The 20979-nt window shown below is 39.5% G+C and overlaps 1 protein-coding gene across 1 annotated transcript in view; it reads right to left on the bottom strand.

The window, feature by feature from the left end:
• The window catches only part of pacrg (PARK2 co-regulated), a 140219-nt gene that overhangs the window by 71162 nt on the left and 48078 nt on the right, over positions 1–20979 (bottom strand). The window contains exon 3 of the mRNA XM_026926144.3: positions 839–1010. Within this exon, the coding sequence (XP_026781945.1) occupies positions 839–1010 (172 nt within the window). The remainder of the gene's footprint in view (positions 1–838; positions 1011–20979) is intronic.

The following is a 20979-nucleotide window of genomic DNA, read 5'->3' as shown; positions in this document are numbered from 1 at the left end:
ATAACTGCCCTACCCCAAGACCCAGGGGTATATCTTGCTGCTGGTGGATCAGGGCTGGCGGGGCACCAGAGGTTCCCCATCACCAGAAGATGTGCACTTCTGGGTCTTCGGAACTCTCACATGTTTCTCATTACTACAACTTTGGCTAACTGCTTTATACCCTTGATTTTCTGTTTCTCACTGCAAACTCTTGCCTTGTCTATAATTGCATTTCTGAGTGTTTATATTCTGTGCACATTTTGATTGCTTTATGGCTTTCTATGTTTGCCTAGCATTCTTGGCTTGACTGGGGATCTCATCCATGCTTTTGCCTGGTACACATACTATTCTTTGTGCAAATTTATCATTGCATATGTCAGCGTAAACATTTTGTCAAGGTCAGCCCTCTTCCCACTGTAAGATGGTGGTCTTCACATGCACTGTAAGCTATAAATAATTCCTTTCGGAGTGATTAAAATTCTTGTGACAAGGCCTAGGAGCAAACTGTTATTTGTGCTCATTGTCAAGGTTGAATTATAAAGTCTCGCCTGTTAATTTGCTTCATCTAGAAGTTTTATTTTGTATGAAATCCATGTCAATATCCTTCTTCCCAGTTTTGATTATGGAGATGTGTTGAATTTCATTTAAATGGCAACACATGTTGTTGTCTCTTCCAAACCAAACTTGATATTAACTCAGTTACTATGGGTCTCTGTGTGTTTTGTGTTTTTGCTGGCACTGCTTTCAGTAAATCAGAACAAACTTTAATCAGTGAAGAAATTTTGAGGGATATAATTCGACAAAATTATATTGCATTCATTTGATGGAATGAAAATGTCTGTGTTTATGTTTGGCTCACTCTTTATGGGGATGATGAGCTGAGGGATGACTGGCAGGATTTTGGTGCCGCCGTGTTCCAGCATGTCGTGTACACCCTGCCGGGCGAAGAACTCGTACGGGTGAGACGTCTCACACAGACCATCGAAGAACAGCGGCAGGTAGTGGTGATAGTCCAGCTTTTCAATCTCCACCTGTTCAATACACACAAACACACACACATTTAAATTACTATGTTTGCAAGGTTTTTTTTGACTTGACTTGTATTACTGTAGCTAAATACTGCCTTTAATTAACTAAAAGCAAACAAAAGCTGTATATTTATAAATTACAGATAAAAAATATATTAAAAAAATGAAATTTTCCTCATGGAAGCCAGGCAGGTGTCCTCACAACGTCAACGAAGTATTGTATTCCCTTCATCATGGGGACATTTGGACCCCATAAACAGGCAAACACATGAAATCACACAAAATAACATAAAATCTCATAGACTAACACACACAGATGTGTTTATAAAGGACCTGCATTTACCTCTGTCTAACCTCCACACACACACATACACACACTCAGTGAGAACCAACTTCACATGGTGTGTGTGTATGTGTGTGTGTGTGTGTGTGTGTGTGGTTTTATGTGTGGAGGTCAGACCAGAGGTAAATGGAAGCCCTTTATAGACACATCTGTGTGTGTGTGTGTGTATGTGTGTGTGTGTATAATATGAGTGCACGGGTTTATGTCTACCTTATGCTAGAACAGACCTTCTGCAAGATGTTTCTTTCTCCTTCGCCACCTGAACTCATTTTCTCTCTCTCCTTCTCATAAACTCTGCTTAACCTTCTTACCTTAGCTGGCCCTGTCCTCCTTGCGTTTGTCAATGGCTGTTACAGTAAATTTTTGTTGTAACGCATCATGGACCATCTACGAGACAAGATCAATGACAGCAATGAGATGGAGAGAGGATTTAGTAGGAATAAATGGTGGTTTGTAGCAGTAACTGAGTGAAACTGCTATTTAAAATAGTCACAGGAGATGGCAATGATTATGAAAATGCCACAAAATTCTATCAACAGCACTAAAAATACACTCAGAGGACACTTCATTAGGTGCCTGCTATGTATCTATGCTCACTGACCCTTCTATCAGCTACACCTACCTTTTATAACTACTTACTCCTTAGTTGCTCTGCACGATTTGTCATAAACTGTTTAAGTAGTAGGATTCAAAACTTTAACCGCACCTGAACACATTTAAGTGAAGTAGTAAACATTAGCCATAGTAAATATGTCCTATAAATTCTATTACAGCAATGTCTAGAGTACTTACTATCAGCTAAACTGCATATGGAATAAAAATTATTATCACTATAAATTAATATTCAATAAATTATTTTAACTATTAGATGGTAGTGTGTTAAATATTAAGTCAAAGTAAGATAATATGCCAAAACAGTAAGATAATAACTCAAATTATGAGTTATTAAGCCAAAATGACGAGATATTAAGTTGGAATAATGGCGTAATATCTTGAAATAATGAGACAATAATACAAAATACTGAAAAGATCTTAAAATAATGAGTAATGAAGCCAAAATAATGACAAATTAAGTTGAAAAAAATGATATCTTGAAATAACGAGTTGTTAAATCAAAATAATGAGATTTTCACACTTAAACTTTTTTTTTCAGGCCTCGTAATTTATAGTTTATACTCATGCAAAATAGAGCAATGAAAGAAAATGCATTTTGAAACTAAAAATAGATTTAATGAGTCTTATTCATGTTTCTCGGAAATATTTATATACTAAATTCAAATGTTTATCATTTATAGTTGGAAACAATGTTATAATATCTGTTACTGCTGCAGTACAAGCAATACTGGACTACAATGCAGCATGAAAAGAATGAAATTTTGCCACCATATCTCTATGCGTGCGTACACACACACACACACACACACACACACACACACACACACACACACTCTCACTCAAAGACAGAGAGAGAGAGAGAGAGAGAGAGAGAGAAAGAACACTGATTGCTTTGAGGCAATTTCCAGGCTCACCTTGACCTTTTTGCTTTGGTCAAGAAAATATTGGTGAGTCAGGCAGTTAGGAGACAAGAATACAACAACAAAAGCAAACAGAGCAACGGGAGTAGGATCATCGTCTCACACCCAAACACACACACACACACACACACACACACACACACACACACACACACAAGCAGCCGTTACATCCACTCTCTCTGAAAGCAGAATGCAGCGCTGCCAGAACTCTGCTTAATAATACATAATTCAGATTTAATTGGCTAGCCTTGGAACATTAAGGTTAAATAAATAAGGCGATGCAGAGCAAAGCTTTGAAGCAGGAGATGATAGCTAAAGATAAACACACACACGCCCGCACACACACGCATGCACACACACGCATGCACACGCGCACCACACGCACACCTGCAGTAAGTGCAATACGAATAAATGAAGCATGATGAATGGAAAAGTAAGACAGGAAGAAGGATAAAGGGGAGAGATCATGATCAAGAGAGAGGGAGGGAAATAGAGGAAGAGAGAAGGGGGTGATAAAGCATAAGATATGAACTCCTGCTCAGAGTTTGAACATCCATGCTCTTAGGTCGTGTGTTGTGTTTAAAAAGATAGTTGCATCACCTACAAGAGTCGGATAAAAACAAACAAACAAACAAACAAAAAAACCTGCAATTTTGACACACTCCTTTTGCTGGGGAAAAGCAAGTGTGTGTGCATGTGTGTGCGTGTGTGTGGCCAGACACTGTCATTCTGGATGAGAAAGCACTGACAGACAAAGGGCAGAGAGATAACATACAGAGACAGACAGAGAAACAGAGAGAGAGAGAGAGAGAGAGAGAGAGAGAGAGAGAAAATTCAGAATGTTATGAAAAAGTCAGATGGACTTCACTTGTTAATAATCACATCATTCATACGTTACCATACGTTCATGCTAGCAAGCGACAAAGAGACAGACAATCATTCATTTTCAACACACGGAGCCACAGTTTCAGTAACACGGGCAAGCAACGAAGCAACAGCGTGACATTTACACTCTTCAATTCTATGCAAATTAATTATGATGCTGTGAAGCGACAAATCCAAACGACTGGCTCGAATGATTCCTCGGACCAAACCTATGGCACATGTTGTCACAACTTTAGCTCCCATTTACTGTTTGACTTGCCTAAATGGAAGAAAAACTGATAAGTGTAGTTTCACTATGTCATATACAATGTGTACAGAGACATTACGGAGAAAAAAAAAAAAAAGCTTGGTAGGAAGTTGCAGGGATCGTTAGTGCCTCTGGTGAGTGTATGTATGTGACTAGTACAGTTAGCTTGCTTTGATAATCTGCTAAGAAGCTAGTATGAAGCCTAGCTAAACAAAAGTGTGTGTAAATTGTATACTAGGCTGTAGGTGATATTTTCACCCACGAGTATCAGTATCAGTATCAGTCACTATACACTCACAAGAAACTACGAGTGACACGTGACTTGTCGCTCTACTATAAACGTAGGGTTACGTTTAGTCCATGTGTTTTTATTTTCACACATGATTCTTAGACATGACATTCATTTTCAAGTGTAAGGCCTGTGGCTTCATTGTCACTTGTGATTTTTCTTTTCACATGAATAAGGCTTGTTCACACGTTCATAAACTGTTCGCGTGTTCACTTGAGTTTCCGTAAGGGTTATGGAAGGCACTAAAGAGCCAAGTGTAATTTGCTGCCACTTAACAAAAGTAAAAGCAGTTATAAAAAACATGAGAGACAGACAGCATATTAGGGAGGAAAAAAAAAAACACGTTAAAAATGTCAAGTGGGACTTCAGCAAGGACACACTGCTCTTTTGAGATTAATTAACAACCAGTTCAGAGGCTTTCACTGACGGCGGGGGGGGAGAGGGGAGGATGAGTGGAGAGGTAGAGAGAGAAAAAGACGAAAGCAGGAAAGAGAGAGCGGAAGGGGAAGGGGTGAGGGAGAAAGATCAAGGCAGGAGAGAGAAAGACAGAGAGAGAGAAAGAGGTAGAGGTGGCTACAAGCTACAAACGCCAGAGGTCACAGACATCATTTAGGTTGCCAGGAGCGATAAACTGGTTGCCACGACAACAGCCCAGATTACACTGGTATTCGAACAGGCACTTCAGAGATTGGGGGGGGGGAAGGGACACTTTATAGATAAACGAAAATGGAATTGTTCTGGTATGATTCAGGTCAGACAAAACTGGGTGTCATTATGAGAGAGAGAGAGAGAGAGAGAGAGAGAGAGAGAGCACGAGCGAGAGAGAGAGCGAGAGAGAGAATGAAAGGCAGATAGTCTATTCCCTAATGCATTAACATTAAAATAAATATAAACACAGACCTGTGGACTAACAGCAGATAGTAGCAGATAGTATGCTGCTGCCACAAGATAGACACACACACACACATGACCTTACTATCCTTGAGCGGACCATCCACTGGCATTAAAAAAAAACAAACAAAAAAAAACAATAAAAGCTGCAGTTTTTGTAAATAAAAAGCAGTTGTCCTCATTGGGACCAGCCAAAGGTCAAAACTCTCAGATATTCCTATCCTTGTGGAGACATTTGGTCACCACCAAGATATAAACGCACGCCCACACCCGCGTACCCACTGCAAGCATATTTTGATGTATAAGAACAGCTAAGCAGCAGACTGTCTGCATATCGCTAATAAATCAGTTTTCGTTCGAATTTGCTCTGAGGGAGCAATGGTATTTTCCAACATGTTGCTCCAAATGAACAGTAACAATAACGTGTCACGGAGCTACACTTTAAGGGTCCCATCCGATTTCATACAATCTATTTTTGTAGATGGTCAATAATTCTGTCTGTAGTTGACACGCTAGGCTACTTCAACCAACTGTCAATATAGGTAAAAGATAAAACAGAAGTGGGCTCCCAATTGGCGCAACAGGAAAGAGCTCTCCTTATCGTTCAGAAATTGTTATATCAAGTCTTAAAAGAGAGCTAAGAGAGCATAATTGGCTGTGGTCCCTGTCACTCATAGCCATTCGTGGGCGTCTGTGAGCTCATGTATGTGTAAGACGGCAGATAGCGCTTTCTTCTGAATGCGTTACTCCGCCCTGTGATGCAGCATGAGCAGAAGTTCGAAAAGATGCAGTTGGCTAGCTTCACATGGCTCGGAGGAAGCACAGCCTGAAGTGTTTTATTCCACTTCAATCTGTCAACGCAAACACATTTTTTTATTTATGAAAGAACACTGTGAAATACTTTTTATCCGATTATACTTACATTCTGGAACATCCAATGAAACAAGGTAGTTCCTGGTTTCATTTACATTTTTACTGCTATAAATATTTGTTCCCTCACTTTGAGTTTTTTCTCTTTTTTTGTAGTTAAAAAGACAAAAAAAATGCAGCTTGTCATGTTACTGAGGAACAGGAAAAGCGCAAAGCCCTGAAGATATTAACCATGAAGGAAAACTTAAAGTCACAGCTTCACCTCTGAAAACGGTGACAATGGAGACTCCTTCCAAAAACATCTCCTCAAAGAAAACTCTTGTTTTTCTTTGTTAAATAACATATTTTTACCAGCACATTCCCTGTGTTAGTTATTATTATAAAAAAAAAATAATGGATTAGAACAAGTGCATTAATTTAGACCTGTGATTGTCTACATGGTGTGAACAATATTTTATATAAGAATATACACCAAGGCCATCACTGGTGTTATGAGATATTTTTGTCCATAGCACAATTAATATCAGTGGCATCAGTGTAGAAGTGAAAATAATGTGAAAGAGTAGTATAGTCTATGATTTCCAATGCTTTGACCAAAGAGCATCAAAAAATCATAAATGAAAGAGGATTAAGGACTGATCCGTGAAGGATGCCTTGCTCAGAGATTAGATCATTGGTTAGCTGTCGCAATAACAAAATTTTGACCTTGATACTGAGACCACATTAAGCACCACGACACTGCTACTGAATTTTTATAACAGAAAATAGATGCTAGAAAAAATGCATTTATGTGTAATGCATTTAAATTTTTTTTAAAAAAGTCACATTCTACTGGTGAGGGAATGATTGTTTATGGCTGTTATAACGTACATGATAACAAGAACTAATGTGTGTCACGAATGTTCCACAACTATATCTTAAAAAGCTTAAAAAGCTTGATATGTTGTTCATTAACAAATTGAATACAGCGGATATAAAAAGTCTACACACCCCGGTTAAAATGGAAGATTTTTGTGACTTAAAAAAACAAAAAACAAAAACAAGATAACTTATGCCAGATTTTTTTCCACCTTCAGTGTGAAAAACAAATAGAAATGTTTTAAGGGGAAAAATAGAAAAAGAAAGAAAAATAAGTGTGCACACCCTTTTATAATGTGCCTTGTGACTGTGCTCAGAATTAACCATGTTCAATCTTTAATCGCATTCAAACTCATGTTCAAAAGAAATTATCATACACCTGTCACTAATGAAGTGTTTATGGTCTGATGAGAACATGGTAGAACCTTTCGGGCATAATTATAAAAGATATGTTTGGCACAAAAAACAAGACAGCTTATCACCAAAAGAACACCATACCCATAGAGAAGCATGGTGGTGGCAGCATCATGTTATGGTGCTGCTTCTATTCAACTGTAACTGGGGCTCTAATCAAGATAAGAGGGAAACACGGATAGCTCTAAATACCAAACTATTTTGGCGCAAATCCAATTCAACAAAGGAATGGCTTCAGAAGAAGAAGATCAACGTTTTGGAACGAGAGTTTAGATTTAAATCCTATGGAAAACCTGTGGAATGATTTGAAGAGGGCTGTGCACAGGAGATCTCCTTGTGATTTGATAGATCTGTAGCAATTTGCAAGTAAGAGTGGAATAAAATGGCCAAATCAAGATGTGCTAAGTTGGTAGACTCTTATCCCAAAAGACAGAGTGGTGTATTACAAGCAAAAGATGCTTTAAAAAAGTATTAGTTAAGGGGTGTGCACACTTATGCAACCAGGATATTGTAAGTCTTTTCTTTTTTCCCTAAAATATTTCTATTTGTTTTTCATTTTGTTGGTTGCTATATCACAGTAAAGGTGTAAAAAAAAATCTAACAGTATTGATCTTTGTTTCATTTTTTTTTAACATCATAAAAACCCGCAATAGAATGTTTTAACAGGGGTGTGTAGACTTTTTATATCCACTGTGTTGTAAAGACAGGGAAATTGCTGTGATGTAAGAGGAATAAAAAACACTGCAGGATGTGATGTTATTTGGAAAATAACCAACGTTGAGGTGTTAACAGTAACTCTTTGTGTCTGGCCATTGTTGATTAGTTTTCCGTAACACAGCATGCACCGTCATGTTTTATTCCTTAGTTGTTAACTGAAATTAGCTATGATTGTGCTTTGATGAGCAGCATTCACCTCTCTCTTCTCACGGAATGTGTTCTCGAGGCTCTGTTTCGTGCTGTGTTCACAGGATTTACAGAATAACTGTCTATCTGACTGACAGTAGCTGTTGGGTTTCTGCTTGGCTCGAACTTGGCTGACAGCGATGACATTTTTTTCACTTGCCTTGATCATTTTAACTTTGATCATTTGTTTTGCATAGCTGTTGCTTCTTGCTGAAGTAGGTTTTCTACAAAGCTGTGTGCGAGGCTGGATTCACTGACTGTGTATAGATTAGTGCGGCGTCTAATTTTAAGGTTTGGCACAAGCACTAAATTAAAGCACTACAGTATCTACTAAACATGACAATGCTTCTTCAGTACCAGTGTCCTCCACCAGTGGTGACTGTAGGTGAGGACTTAAACCAGGTCAGAGACAGAAGAAGTACTATATGTCATGATTTATGTCAAAAGTAGCACTCAGAATGAAAGGAATGATTGCGTTCAGGGCCTCGGTGCCACCCGAAGCACGAGAATGCTGTACAGTAGCAATTTTGAGTTTATTAGGAGCATAACCTGCAGCAAGAGACATGTTAATCAAGTGACAAATATGCTCGGAGATATGTGAGCTGACAGGAGGATGAATTCAATTTATCAGTAGGTTGTGAGATTAAAAAAAAAAGAATCAGAGGAAACAAAATGTGAAAGAAAATTAAAAAGATAGAAAAAAAAAGATTTACAGAAGGGTGACTCGGTAGCCATAAGACTGATTTTTTAAAAAATGTTAAAGTTAAATGTTCTCTTTAAATGTTTAAATCATGGCAATACTCATCAATACAAGGAGCTGCTGAGAGACCAGTTTGTTCATGGCACTAAAGAGGTATTTGGGTCTACCTCAAATATTCCTAATAAAGGCAGAAACTGTTATAGAGGGTGTGGAGGACCAATTTGGAACTCTGGGTGGAGACATCTCTCCGCTCCCGCACACAAACACACACACACACACACACACACACACAGATACTGCCACTATAGCACAAAGCCGCCACACTGCAATAAACCCATATCAATTCAATTCAGTTCAATTTAAAGTCTGCTCTATTGCCATGACTGCATTTCTCCACAATAGTACCAAAGCAATTTACAAGGTAGTAACTAATAAAGAACAGGAAAACAATGAACATGAATTTAAAATAAATAAATAAATACATACATAAAAAAAAAAAAAAAACACAGGTGATACAATTTCACTAGTGGCTCAATAATATCATTGGAAGTTGTTTTCTATTGTATTATCTCCATTATTGTTGAGTTTATTCAGAACTATACATAAATAAATAAATAAATAAATACTGTTCCTCAGGTCATGTGACACTGCCCACAAAAAAAAAAAAAAAAAAAAAAAGTGAAGGGCGCACACATACAACTGCACCATAATCTTTATTTATACAACACTTTTCACTTTGAGTCCAAAATCTCAAAGTGCTTTACATAAAAAATTTGACACACTAAAAAAAAACATAATAATAATAATAAGAAGAAGAAGAAGAAATATGTATAAGGGTAAAAGAACTTGAGGGCTGATAAGGCAGGTGAGAAGTGCATAAAAACCAACCAAAATTCCATCGCAGGGGGCAAAACACAAGCAAATGCCATCAACATGGGATAATCCATATTCGTAAACAAAGAAAACAAGCACAGGAAGTATAACTAGGAATACCAAAACAAGGAACTAAGGATAACCAGGAAACCTGGCTAACAAACAGGGAAACACAATGGCTTAACAAATGGCAAGACTTCGCGCAGACACAAAGACACAGGAGGGTATAAATATATAAACTAATCACGGGCTAAACACAGGACACTTGGACACAATCAAGAAACACACCAGTGACAAGACAGGGGTGTAGACCAGACTCAGTCAAAACAAAATGCAACACAAAATGAGACACCAAATCAAACCATGCTTTGAGTCGTGCCACGTGCCAAGAAGGGGAATTTGTATCAAAAACACACAATTAGTAAAACACGGGTAAAAATAGTATGTTTAATGACAGGAACTATGAACATTTCAAACAAGTAGGTCTTTAATGAACACTAAACCTGCCTCAGCTGAACAAAGAGGTCCAGATGGATTATACTGTTTCAGAAGATCAGTAAGAAATGCCACATCAGCCTCTACTAAGAGGAAACCCATAGACAGAACCAAGGGTAATCAGCAAAAGTGGAAAAAACACGGAAACACACTGGCATTATAAAATATGAGTATTATTTACTTGTCTTGTGCAGACAGGATGAGTGTCATATTCAGGGGCAGAGGTACTCTTTACGCCACTCCTACTGCATCTGCCACTACTCACACGCGAATGATTAATGATTTGTTTAAGTAGTGTGTGGCTGATTCTTGGCCTAGTTCAATATTCAATAACGTTTTGCTACAAACGCAAGCTAAATGCCTTGCTTTTGATATTCCTCCAAATCAATTATGAGAGACAGAGAAAGAAAGAACATCTTTTGTTAAACGAGGTGTGGGGGTGGCCCTGCTGTGTTAGAAGAGGTGTGGGTATGAAGGGGTGTATTAGAAGAGATTTGGGTGTGGACTTCCTGTGTTAGACGTAGTGTGGGTGTAGTCGTCCACTGTTAGAGGAGGTGTAAGTTTGGTTCTTCTGTGTTAGAGGACAGGTGGGTGTGGCCCTCTTATGTTAGAATAGGTGTTAGTGTGGTCTTTTGTTAGTGGAGGTGAGGGTGTGGACCTCCTGTGTTAGACACAGTTTGGGTGTAGGCATCCTGTGTTAGAGTTGGTGTGGGTATGGTCGTCCTGTGTTAGCAGAGTCAAAGGTGTGGTCCTCCTATGTATGAAGAGGTATGGGTGTGGTCCACATGTGTTAGAAGAGTCAAAGGTGTGGTCTTCCTGTGTTAGAGGAGGTGTGGGTGTAGTAGTCCTGTGTTAGATGAGGTGTGGGTGTGTTCTTGATGTGTTCGAGGTGGTATGGGTGTAGTCCGATTGTGTTAGAGAAGGTGTGGGTGTAGTCCTGTGTTAGATGAGGTGTGGGTCTTGTATTCCTGTGTTAGATGAGGTGTGGGTGTGTTCTTGCTGTGTTAGAAGTGGTATGGGTGTAGTCTGATTGTGTTAGAGAAGGTGTGGGTGTTGTAGTCCAATGTTAGATAAGGTGTGGGTCTTGTAGTCCTGTGTTAGATGAGGTGTGGGTGTAGTCCTATGTTAGATGAGGTGTGGGTGTAGTCCTATGTTAGATGAGGTGTGGGTGTAGTCCTATGTTAGATGAGGTGTGGGTGTAGTCCTGTGTTAGATGAGGTGTGGGTGTAGTCCTGTGTTAGATAAGGTGTGGGTCTTGTATTCCTGTGTTAGATGAGGTGTGGGTGTAGTCCTATGTTAGATGAGGTGTGGGTGTAGTCCTGTGTTAGATAAGGTGTGGGTCTTGTATTCCTGTGTTAGATGAGGTGTGGGTGTAGTCCTATGTTAGATGAGGTGTGGGTGTAGTCCTGTGTTAGATAAGGTGTGGGTCTTGTATTCCTGTGTTAGATGAGGTGTGGGTGTAGTCCTATGTTAGATGAGGTGTGGGTGTAGTCCTGTGTTAGATGAGGTGTGGGTGTAGTCCTGTGTTAGATGAGGTGTGGGTGTGTTCTTCCTGTGTTCGAGGTGGTATGGGTGTAGTCCGATTGTGTTAGAGAAGGTGTGGGTGTAGTCCTATGTTAGATGAGGTGTGGGTGTATTCCTGTGTTAGATGAGGTGTGGGTGTAGTCCTGTGTTAGATGAGGTGTGGGTGTAGTAGTCCTATGTTAGATGAGGTGTGGGTGTGTTCTTGCTGTGTTCGAGTTGGTATGGGTGTAGTCCGATTGTGTTAGAGAAGGTGTGGGTGTAGTCCGATTGTGTTAGAGAAGGTGTGGGTGTAGTCCTATGTTAGATGAGGTGTGGGTGTAGTCCTATGTTAGATGAGGTGTGGGTGTAGTAGTCCTGTGTTAGATGAGGTGTGGGTGTAGTCCTATGTTAGATGAGGTGTGGGTGTAGTAGTCCTGTGTTAGATGAGGTGTGGGTGTAGTCCTATGTTAGATGAGGTGTGGGTGTAGTCCTATGTTAGATGAGGTGTGGGTCTTGTATTCCTGTGTTAGATGAGGTGTGGGTGTGTTCTTGCTGTGTTCGAGTTGGTATGGGTGTAGTCCGATTGTGTTAGATGAGGTGTGGGTGTAGTCCTGTGTTAGATGAGGTGTGGGTGTAGTAGTCCTGTGTTAGATGAGGTGTGGGTGTGTTCTTGCTGTGTTCGAGTTGGTATGGGTGTGGTCGATTTGTTAAACGAGGTGTATAGTGGACTGATTAACAAGCCCCAGGCGGCAGCATAGACTCCAGCCCCATTACACATGCTCATCTGATCTCCTCATTTTTTATTTATGCCAGATGCCATGGCCTCTATGTAGGGCACTTTATGAGAGTTTAAATTTTAAACACACTAAAATTGACTGGTAATAAATATTCCACATCATTTCCATCAAAGACAGGGTCAGAAATGGATGAAATGCAGAGGCCTGTGAGTAGGATACTGGCTAACACTAACTACTTTTGGATGGCCTTTTCAAGCAAGTAGTCCTTGATGATGATGAGTATTTGAATTTTACCAACACTCTTCATGAAGTTATTAACTGCTGAATTCGACCGAGGCAAGCCCTCAAGACTATCCCTATTCCTTTCTGGAAAATGGACGTGTCAACACATTATGGGCTTCACACAACATTCCTATTATCAGGCAATCTGGCTAAAGATGACTGGTGAGTTGTGAGTATGAGAACTCAGAGTTATGATTCTGAATGAGCCTTGCTATAGAAACACCCTCTATGATGATAGATTTAGTGGCTGCCCAAATTGCACCCTCGCCACTACCTCCAATCAGGAATATTTATTTGTTCATACACCCACTAATCCAATTCTGTTTTAGTTTAATGTTTTCATTTTGTAATCCTCACTAGACCTTGTGGTTGTTAACAAAGAAAATACTTAGGGCTGTATTTAGAAGTGAGTTATGTGCACATGGTGACGAGTTAACAACAAATTTTCTCACACTGGTAATCAGATCTGAGATGTAACTACGGGCTACGAAAACACTCAGAAAGTTTACATTTGTTCTTTTACTTTTTCTTATTTGTCTGACACTTTTATCCAAAGCGACGCACAATTGAGACAGGATACGACGGGGTCTTGCTCAAGGACCCGAATGCTCTACTCCAAAGGCCACAGGTGTAGACACTACTGTTATAGAAAATAATCAACTTCGCGGCACTCTGCTGTGGGTCGGGCCACACCATACCACCTAGTCAATTTTAGTGTATTACAGAGAATTCTGAGCAATCTCCAATACCACTCTTCTGGCCATTCTCAAACAAAACCTACAGCACATATTGCAGCTCACAAATGAACAAAACAGTCTGAGAGTATACTTAAACTCACCAAGCTGACAGAGTTGAGAAAAGAATTATCAGGCTCTTTAGAGGCTGGAGGTGTGTAGGAGCAGTGTTTTGTGGACAGCCTGGAAGCAGAGAAAGAGGAGGAGGAAGGCCACAGGGAGGAAGAAAAGGAAGGGTATTTAGAGAGAGACAGAAATCTACTTGACAGCTAACAAGCTGCTCACAACACAATACAACAGCAGAAGACCACATCGGGTTTCTACCCGTCAGCCGAAAACAGGAACCTGAGGCTACAGCGTGCAACTCCTAAACACCTGAAGATCAGAAAAACATCACCTGGTCTTTTTCCAGCCTTAGATTCCTGCCCTTGGCTGACAGGAGTGGAATCCAGTGTGGTCTTCTGCCAGTATAGCCTGTCCACCTCAATTGTACATTCTGAGATGCTTTTCTGCTCACCACGGTTGTAAAGAGTGGTTATTTGCGTTACCATAGACTTCCTGTTGGCTTGAGCCAGTCTAGCCATTCTCCTCTGACCTCTCTCATCAACAAGGCTTTTCCACCTGCAGAACTGATGCTCACTGTATAAACTCTACAAATTGTGTGTAAAAATCCCAGGAGATCAGCAGTTTCCTGAAAGATTCAAACCAGCAACAACCGTGCGCTCAAAGCAAATGTGATTAGATTTTTCTCCTCCTCTGACGTTTGATTAACTGAAGCTGACTACTGAAGAATCATATAACAAAGGTGCTCACACTGTATGATAAGTCATTTAAGTTAAATGCCAATGATATCATTCATCACCTCATTGTGAAAATATTGACAAGCAGACACTGCTCAGTTTGCTGTTTTGTGTGCTAAACCAGATTTTTTTTCTCTCTCTCTTAATGACTGCTGGATTCAAACTTATGAAACAAGCACTCATTCACTCATTTACTCATTCCCTAGCTCCTGAGTGATCTAGGGCTTTCCCTCATTGACCTCAATAAAGACCTTGATTATAGATCTTCCAATGTTAACCTTATTTGCTGGAGCCATGGAGTTTATCTTGTGTACTACAACTCCAAATACATTCAAAAGAAACCCCTCATGATGTGTATGAATTCGAATGAATTAGGTCTATTGTGGATGGATTTCATATGTAAAGCAACACTAATAGGTGTAATTTTGGCCAAAGTCCACCATAGTGCTAGAGTAATGCAGTAGAATGTGATTAATAAACGATGTAATTTACAAATTCATTCACAATTCACCAATTTTCTTCTCTCTATATGCGCGTACTTCCATTTCATACATAGTAAGTGTTTAGCTTTTATTCTCCTTTTCTTTTGTTCTAAAACTTGCTTTTTTTCTTTCATGCATACTGTATACTCTTTCATGCATATTGTATACTTCTGTATTTCTTTCTATCCCCCATTATCATCCTCTCTCTTTAATCTTTTCTCTCTTTCAGCCAAATAATAAATAAAACACCACGGCTCATGCTGTTGTATGAAAATGATCAACGACTAGGTAGTGTGATGTGGTCCAAAACGAAGCGGAGTTACTTTTTTATTATTTTCCAATAAAAGCATATCCTCATCATAAATATTATCTAACAGTTACATTAGTTATGAAACATCCATGAAAACACACTAGATCCTTTAATCATTTACATTATAGTGATTTTCCTCACCACCTTCTCTATTATCTCTCTCTTAAAATTGGATTAAAAAAAAAAAAAACTGTTATGAAGCACTGACACTGGAGACTCCTTCCAAAAAATGCTAAACAAAAATCTTCTCACAGAAACCTTCACCATATTAACAATTAATTACACACGTTTTTTAATCTGGTTATAATAATGGAGTGTTGTTACTTGAAGTTGTTACTTCTGAAACACAAATGTACTAATCAACAACGTCTGATCAATCAGAATAAAGGATTAAATGACATATGTGCTTCGAAATTTTTTTTTTCTAAAACAAAATTTCCTCCGTTAACTTTATTCACACTTGATCAAGCCTTCAGCAACAGCACAGATCATCAAAATGTACACAGTTCCAGAGGAACATTTGAGAGATGACACGTGACAGATGACAGGTTTTTGCATCAGTGACAGTGACAGGTATGAAATTCTCTATGGGTTTGTATTAAAATACATACTTCAACGAAATTAATTATAGAAATAAAGTGGTCAATTACGTTGTTTTTTTTAATTGAGGTTTTACTTCTCAGCAGCAGCTGGTGTTGACTCTGTGCCAGTCTTTCTTAAGTGTGTTTCAAATGACTGCTCACTCAAATGGTGCTTATTCACTGTTCTAACATTTATGGAGAACTGAAGCATTTCTTCCATGCTTCAAAAAAAACAACCTATATGGCATTCAGTGCATCTCATCACACACCTGTTTGGCTGTGATTTTGGTGAAAGCTTCGAAATGATTAAACTGTGATTGATAAAGCCAAGCTAGGGAATGTTGTTACATTTGGTTGGAGCTGGGTTTGGGTATTTGACTCGCCTTAAGGATCTTCGGTCAACCTGAATGACTTGCATGTCAATCTTTATAATTAAAATGTGATCTTCGATGACATCCAAGATTTATTTTATAATAAATTTCTGAGTTTTGGTTTAAATTTCTTTCATTGGCATGTTGGTCTATTTTCCCTTTATTAACGGGTTCCTATATTACCCACAATGCCACCTGACTACCTGCTGATAGCAGTGGGAACAGTAACGGGAACTTATCTCTTGCGTCGTCTCTACCGAAAGAGAGCGTTGCAGCAGGGCTTTAGTCTTTGAGTCTCCTCATCTGTACACTCTCCTTAACAGATTTGCTTCTAAAGCTTCAAGTTTCATGCTAAAACCACCATCAACGCCATCACACTCGTCTTCTCGTAGATGGCTATGTAGTCCCTGCTGTAACTGTGTCCTGTAGCTGCATTGCATTCTGGACTTTTGAGTCCATTACTTCTGCACTGGCTTTCTCATTGACGTGACACTGAACGTCACTGGAAAATGGTGAGTGAGAAAACAAGCGCTTGCTTCTTGCTTAAGTTTTTTTCTCCTATTGCAACTGTGCTAGCAAAGTCACCCTGTGACATCAGCGAGGCACACAAGCACTAACTTCTCACAGAAATAACAGAAAAACAGCACCATCCAACAAATTAGCACTAGAATCACTAACCATATCACAAATACTTTAATATAAATACATTTAATGTGTTTCAGTGTGGAGGTTTCCTTTAACTACTTATTTCATCTTCACTACAGGTAAAACATTTAAAAAAAAAAAAAAAAAAAAACATGGAAACTGCAATGACCACTTTAAATATGTTTCATTATATTTATGAGAAAAGTTTCACTTTGAAAATGATCGCTATTAGGATTTATGAAACATCGCATTCTGCAGGTCATCTCTAAAACGCGGCTTTCTGTTCCTCTCTTTTCCTTTCCGTGACTCTGTTCTTCACTGCAACATAAAGTTCTGAATATTTGTGCTGCCACTCAGACAGCCACTCAGCCGGTATGTCTGAAGCAGCACTGCTACTAAGTAAATCATTCTCTCCTCCTCTCTCACTGCTCTCTCTCTTTTTTTTTTCTTGCTTACTGCTCTGTTAAAACAAAGCAAGAATGATTAAAGGTCAGGGTTGGCGTTCCTCTGGGACGGGCCATGCGTCTGACTTTACCTTGCCAAGCATCTGTAATTGATAGGAATGACTGCTGCTCATCTCTTTAATGACAAAACGCACGTCATATTGACCTGCACGGGGGGCGGGGGGCCGGGAGGGATAAAGAAGACGAGAAGGAGAGCGAGTGAATGAGTCCACAAGGGCAAGGAGATTAAAGGCAAGGGGAAGGAAACAATGGCTGGAATTATGATGAGGAAGAGCATTCAGTAGTGAGTAAATTAATTAACGAGCTAGCAGGTTGAAGTGCGGAGGGACACACACTCCTCGCTAGTGACCTTGCTCTGTCCCTTTTCAGATATTCACTCTGTAGATGAAAATTCAAGAGACAGAGAGAAGAAAGAGAGGCTGGTGAGAGAAAAGACTGGTTGGAGCTGCGATAACGTAAGTGAGAACTTGTTTCACGAACGTTCCACAACATTAATATAAATTAAAAAAACCTCAAAAAAGTGATCACATAGGGGACATAATTCACGTTTCGGCTCTAGAGCTAGATATATGTAGATACAAACATGGCTGCTGAGGACATGTGCTGTTTGGACAGACAAAGAAACAAAGATTGTTGAATGAATGAATGAATGAATGAATGAATGAATGGTTCAAGGAAGGCTATGGTAACTAAAATAACCACTCTACAGCCGTGGTGAGCAGAAAAGCATCTCAGAACGCACAGGCGGATGAGCTACAACTGCAGAAGACAGCATCAGGTTCCACTGTGTGTATGCGTGTGTGTTTTCTGCATGTGCTGGTGTGTGTGTGAAAGGTAGTCTTTCCTCATTAGTGTTTCCCTTCCATTCAAGGAGCCGACAGAGAGGGAGCAAAGTCAGTACCTCATGATCAAATGCACATGGAGGTGCACGCACACACACACACACTCTCTCACACACACACACACACACACACACACACACACACACAGATGGAGGAATGACTATATCAGGGGTTTGAATGCTGCCCCTGATAAGAGATAAGTAGATATCTTCAATCTATTAGGCTCATGTCCGTTTGCCATCGTTATGGCAACAACCATCAACTTGATCAAAGCATAACTTTCACTCCATGAGGAAAATACGCTCAGCTTGCATGCTAACAATTAAAACATTTTCATTCAGACTGGCTGCTTTCATAAACACGTTACCTAACATGGTATTTGTAGAAAGCAAGAAGAAAGTTAATATTAATATCATCTGTATGAGATGATCCAAATACAATCCTGGCCTAATTCAATAACAGATTGTGCAATAAAGTGCTCGCTGTGTCACATTATATATGATAAAGATCCTCTAACAATAGACTGGCTTCCATAAACCGAAACATGCTTCAAAGTGAACTTGAGCTAATGAGGACATTTTTTTCTGTCCATTAGTGTGTTTTGTTTACGTTTTGCCGCTACAATCGCCCCTACCGTATTTGTAGCTGTCCGTGAGTTTTACATAATCATTTGCCATCCTCCAGGTGATGGCTTTTGGAATTCACTGTACTCCAAGTCAATTTTCCCGAGTTCTGATCTAAACACGTTTCTCAGAAATACATGAATGCATTTCCAAAGCATTCGTTGTACGGCTAGTCCCTAAAATTGATAAACATATAAATAAGAGCTTTCCTTAATGATTTCTGCGTGATTGGTGATCATAAACGATAAACGATAGGTCAGCTACTCTTGTTGCTCTTTGCTTATAAACACTGGCTTGTAAAATCTATCACAACAATCTAATTATATTTAAAAAATTGGTCTTAAACCAACCGAATCTAAACTTACAAAACTGACCACCACCGATTTATGCTTGACACTGTAGGTCTTTGTTACCTCAACAGAAGTGGGACGTATATATGAAACATGTATGCATCCTAACCAAGCCGTGACCCCAAGCACTCCTGAAGTGCTCTAACCCTGGAGTACGCTCTCCCGAACATGAGCTGAAGGACTTGTGCGCAGTTACAGATCTGATGCATTATACCAAAACTGGGAGCAACACCAAGAGTGAATGAAGACCCATCTTAGGGAGCAGGTGAGAGCCACAGGAACCCAATGAATATTTAACTCAGCCAACACAGGAGGCAACAAAGAGCACAGACAGACAGAGAAAGAGAGAGAGAGAGAGAGAGAGAGGGAGAGAGAGAGAGATCCACACTTTCCTCTCAGCTTACAGATCCCTACATACAACCTTCTCAAACACATGATCTCATGGTTTGCTCTAAGGAACCACAGAGCTTCACACACCTTACACATCCTCTAAAGCACTCACAGACTCATACACTATCCCATGGAGAGAGTGATGAAGCAGAGAGAACTATAAGGTTGGAATGATAAGAAGAGATTGACAGAAAGTGGGAAAAGAAAGAGAAAGAGAGCATGAAGCATGAAGGGCAAACGTGTCTGAGAGAGTGAGAGCCAGAGAGAGACAGGAGTGACAGAGGTGTGGCACACACACACAGACACACACAGACACACAGACACACACAGACACACAATGCAAGTTAAAAGCATGAGGGAGAAATGGAGCAAAACAGTGAAGGGGAGAGAGAAAGAAAGGAGGAGAGAAACAGTGACAGAGAGAGAGAGAGAGAGAGAGAGAGAGAGAGAGAGAGAGAGAGAGAGGGAATGGAGAGGTGACAGGGTGAAATGCAGTGATTTACAGCCACACATCAGCTTCCTGCCCTTCCTTCCCTCTCACACACTGTCAGACAATCAATGCAGACGCTCTTCCTGATTGATACCAACCTTTCTTCTGAGTGTGTGTGTGTGTGTGTGTGTGTGTGTGTGTGTGTGTGTGCTGCAGAATGTTAAGACACTCCATAAGCTCTATTTGCACTCAGAATGGTAACATTTAAGTGACATTTCCTGGTGACATAACTTTGCATTTTGTCGTTAATATTAGCAACCTTAGTGGATTCCAATCTCCACTATCACCACTGATGTCTCCTTGTGTTTCAGCGCCATAGTGACCCACGTAGCAAACTGACACTGGACCGAGATCGACTGTTTAAACAGGTGGAATCGGATGCGGCTCCTATCTGGTTAAAACAAAAACATGCAGCCATGTCTGCGGAGAAAACTGAAGCCCCCTGAACTTTAGTATTTCAAGGTATTTGAATTTCAGTGAGGCTGTATACCGCATTGTTGAATTCTCTAATCTGATTGGTCACACATTGGTCATCGGGACAAATGACGTTGTGCTTTCTCTGTAACATGACAGTGTGTGCTTTTTTCCTCTTCTTAATTTTAAGACAGAAACAACTAAGAGGCTGGTGATGGCATAACCGTTATAGCTACTGTAATCTAAGTGATAACAGGAATTTGTTTCATGGATGTTCCCCAAATTTAAATGTAACTATAGATGTATGACGTTTTGCTCTTTTATTAAAAATAACTGTACCTGTTGACAAACTGCTGTGGTATAAAAGGAATAAAATACCTTGGGACATGCTGTTACAGGGGAAAAAAAAATAAAAAAATTCTTGACGGTAACAGTAATATCCACAGTAGTAGTATTCAGCAGTATATATTAGGGCTGCACAATATTGAAGAAAAATGAGATATGTGATAACTTGTAAAATAATGCGATATACGGTACGATAATCATATAAGTGTGTAAAATCAATTTAAATTATATTTATATATTTATTTATTTATTTATTTATATATTTAAAAACTGAAAATGACATAACCAACATACATGATTCATGTT

This window comes from Pangasianodon hypophthalmus, chromosome 10 (genome assembly GCF_027358585.1).
Source record: "Pangasianodon hypophthalmus isolate fPanHyp1 chromosome 10, fPanHyp1.pri, whole genome shotgun sequence".
Classification (NCBI taxonomy): Eukaryota; Metazoa; Chordata; class Actinopteri; order Siluriformes; family Pangasiidae; genus Pangasianodon; species Pangasianodon hypophthalmus.
This window is presented reverse-complemented; position numbering and strand designations above follow the sequence as displayed.